This window comes from Colobus angolensis, unplaced genomic scaffold (genome assembly GCF_000951035.1).
Source record: "Colobus angolensis palliatus isolate OR3802 unplaced genomic scaffold, Cang.pa_1.0 Scaffold50, whole genome shotgun sequence".
Taxonomy (NCBI): Eukaryota; Metazoa; Chordata; class Mammalia; order Primates; family Cercopithecidae; genus Colobus; species Colobus angolensis.
Genome location: NW_012118488.1, coordinates 1,148,364 through 1,152,038, shown reverse-complemented (window position 1 = coordinate 1,152,038; position 3,675 = coordinate 1,148,364). Strand labels below are relative to the sequence as shown.

The window sequence follows — 3,675 nt, the reverse complement described above, 5'->3', positions numbered from 1 at the left end:
TGTAACCAAAGCTGTTCATCTTTTCTTCATGGATTCTGCATCTCATGTTTAGGATGGCCTTAGGATTATGAAAATATTTTATTTTTTCCCCAGTGCTTCTATAATTTTCACATTTGACTCTGCTGTGTGACTGCTTTTTTGTATTGTGAACTAGAAATGATCCCCCCCAGATGGTAGCCATTTGTCCCAGGGATATCTTTTGAGGCCCCCATCCTTCCCCCCGATTGGAAGTGCCGCCTTTATCATACAGTAAATATCCACATGGCCCGCTTCTCCCCTTTCTAGCCTTAACATTGCTCTGCCTTTTCTGCTGTGCCAGCGGCTTCCGCTGTGCCATCGGGTCGGGGTGTTTCAGTCTCTGGTAGGGCAGATCCTCCCACATTACTCTTTCTTTAAAAACTATTCCTGGCCGTCTTTGTGCATTAGCTCATCCAGATGAATTTCAGAATAGGCTTATCATCTTCCAGTTTTCAAAGGTCCCCGTGGACTTGTTCTGAAGGGAGTTGGGGGAATCCTTAGTGGAGGCTGTCTGAAGCCCCTCCTCCTCTCCAGGTGTCCTTCTCTTCTGACCTGCTGAACCTTGGTGTCCACGTCCTGGAGATGGGGGCAGGGACCCCTTTTCTGGGGTCAGCATGCAGCTCAGATCGTATTGCCTCCCAAATGAACACACCTGGGCCTCCCCAGGTCAGGTGCACACCCGAGTGCAGCTGTGGGGTGGGTACAGCTGTGGTGGGTGTATTCACATACACAAGAGGCTGTGAAGCCCCCAGCTGGAGGAGTTCAAAACACAGCCCTTCCAGCAGGGCCCTTGGCCCGGAGAACGGGGAAGGCGCTGCCACCACCACTCTAAAGAGTCTCCGCTGTGTTCTAGACAAATACAACGACTTCATCGAGGCCAACCGCATTGAGGACGCGCGGGAGCGGATGAGGACGCTGCGGAAGCTGGTAAGGAGAGAAAGGTGCTGCCAGACATGAGGTGGGGTGGCTGCTCGAGCACCTCTGTCCCAGGAGGTGGGGGATCCAGTGCTGCCCACGACCCCTGTGGCCTTGGAGAAGCCCTGCTCCACTCCGGACCTCGGTTTCCCCATCCGTACAAGAGAACGGGGGGTTAGAGGGTAGATTCCAGACTCCCTGAGGCATGGTAGTGGGAGCTCTTTGGGGCATGGTGGTGACAGAGGACAGGGGGAGGCCCTCATAGCCTGTCCTCATGCCCCTCTTCTCTCCTACTCAGATCCGGGATCTCCCAGGACACTACTATGAAACGCTCAAATTCCTTGTGGGCCATCTCAAGACCATCGCTGACCACTCTGAGAAAAACAAGGTGGGTAGGGGTCCTGCATGGAGTCTAGGGGAGGCAAGCACAGGACTTACTGTGTGGGGGCCCTCAGCACGCGCTGAGCTCCTGCAGGTCCAATAACTCAGGCCCCTCTAGGCACGCCCTCCTCCTATGACTGCTCCATCCCCACCCTGCTCCTATATGCTGGCCAGTGCTTTCCCCCAGAGAGCCATCTCCTGAGTTTCTGAGAGCTTTCCAGAGGCAGGGAACCCTGGCCCCCCCATATCCGATGCATTGACATCCTCTGACTTAGCTCAAGTCCCTTGCATTGCATTTGCCTCATCAAACCCCTTATGCCTTCTGGTTCTCTGGTTCTGCAGTGGGGAAAATGAGGGGAGTGATAGGATTTTTTTTTTTTTTTTTGAGACCAAGTCTCCCTCTGCCGCTCAGGCTGGTGTGCCATGGCGCAATCTCCGCTCACGGCATCCTTCGCCTCCCGGGTTCAAACAATTCTCCTGCCTCAGTTTCCCAAGTAGCTGGGATTACAGGCATCTGGAAGTGATCGGATTTTTTCCCCAGGCCTAAAATAACCCCTGGGACCTCCAACATGTTTCCTACTGCAGGATCTCCCTCTGCTGGCACTGACCACTCAGGGGTGCCCTGTATAGGTGTGCAGGTTGAGCACTGCTCATGGCCGCTGGGCCTGGGGATGAATGGGGCTGAAATCTGGCCTGTGCTCTACTCATCAAGCATCTCCATGTCCATACAAGGGGGTGTCCACCCACCCTCTAAGCTGGGGACTGGTGAAGATGTAGTTGGGGACAGAGGCCTCAGTGGCCCAGAGTGAGGGAAGACTGAGTTCAGGATGTTGACCATGACCTGCTTTCCCTGCTGCCCAGATGGAACCCCGGAACCTGGCCCTGGTCTTCGGGCCGACACTGGTGAGGACCTCTGAGGACAACATGACAGACATGGTGACCCACATGCCTGACCGCTACAAGATCGTGGAGACACTGATCCAGCACGTAAGCCCCTGTTCTGAGGGTCGCCCCGCAGCCCCTGGGGCCCAGGCCGTGTTCCTCTGAGCCCCTCGCTCTTGCTCAGCCCCTCACTCTTGCTCGAGCCCCAGGAAGGGCTTGGCAGCTTTAGACCATGCTGCTAGGGTGGTATATACTCCTCCAAAGCCACGGGCAAGACAGGAGTGGATCCTGGAATCCCTGCTGCGCTGGGACGTTGGATCCCCAGCAGGAGAGTCAAGAGGCCCGGAGCATCCAAGATGCCTGGGAGAGGCAGAGGAGGAGGAAGGGCAGGGAAGGTGCTGTTGGTGGAGGGCGGAAGGGGCAGCTTCAGAAGGTGGCCCCTGCAGAGGCGTCCTGGCAGACACGAACAGACGGGGGCCAAGGTCTCACCTGACATCAGGAGGCCCTGGCTCTAGTGACTTTCCCTGCTGGCCCCACTGAGGTTTCGGGGAGGTAGTGGTGATGTCCATGGTAACGAGGGGTGGATGGGATAGGGCACAGGGCCTCGGCCTGAGGCGGGATCCTGCACCAGTGCTTGGCATGTACTGGGCTGGCCACTTCCCTTCTCATGGCTTCCTGGATGCCGACAGCCCTGTTCCTGTAGGTTCTTGTTACTGTGCATGGGTGGAGGAGAACCCAGAGTGGCCAGCAGAGGGCGCAGGAGGCCTTGGTCTTCCAGAGCCCACCCCAAGGCAGAACTGCCGCCTTCTGGGGCGCACATGGATGTTATTATGAATCATATAGACTTTCCATTTCCAATTCTTGTTACAGTCCACAAAGGATGGGAACAGAGCCCCTCCTGCCATGGGAAATAAGACTGGCAGCTGGTCAGAGGAAGGGAAGCCTTAGCCCCAAGTCCCCTAGACACTTTAGGAAAGGAAAGCTGGGCCCTGTCACCCCCATTTTACAGAGGAGGAAACAGGCTCAGAGAGGCAAAGCAACTTGCTCATGGTCACACAGCTAATAAGTGGCAGCCCAAGATTTCAAGCCAGGCCTGTCTTACCAAAGCCTGTGCTTTCCTCCCCTCATCAACCCAAAAGGCAGAATCCCAGGTCCCTCCTTGAGCTGGCCTGGGAGGGAGGGAGGGGGCCAGGGGCAGGAGGTGAGGCGGTGAGCAGCCAAGTCATGCTAACAGCCTTGCCTGCCCATCTCCCTCCTTCACTGCATGCTCAGGGCTCCGAGCCACGGGAGGGAGGATCCTAGCCTGCTGCATCCGGACACTGGGAACACCACTCCAGAGCTGTCTGGGAGGCCAGGGCCGCCCCACAGTATCGGGATTCCTGATGAGGACTCGGGAAAGCTTAGCTCTCCAGGGCACCAGGGAGCCCTGGAATCTCCCATGAGGGTGTGTTTTGGGGGCAGCAGCAGGGAAGAGTGGGT

At 56.6% G+C, this 3,675-nt stretch overlaps 1 protein-coding gene across 1 annotated transcript in view; it reads left to right on the top strand.

Annotated features, from left to right (window-relative positions):
- ARHGAP23 (Rho GTPase activating protein 23) overlaps nt 1-3,675 on the top strand; it is a 104,192-nt gene that overhangs the window by 73,666 nt on the left and 26,851 nt on the right. Inside the window, exons 18-20 of the mRNA XM_011960007.1 lie at nt 872-945; nt 1,232-1,321; nt 2,176-2,301. Of these exons, the coding sequence (XP_011815397.1) occupies nt 872-945; nt 1,232-1,321; nt 2,176-2,301 (290 nt within the window). The remainder of the gene's footprint in view (nt 1-871; nt 946-1,231; nt 1,322-2,175; nt 2,302-3,675) is intronic.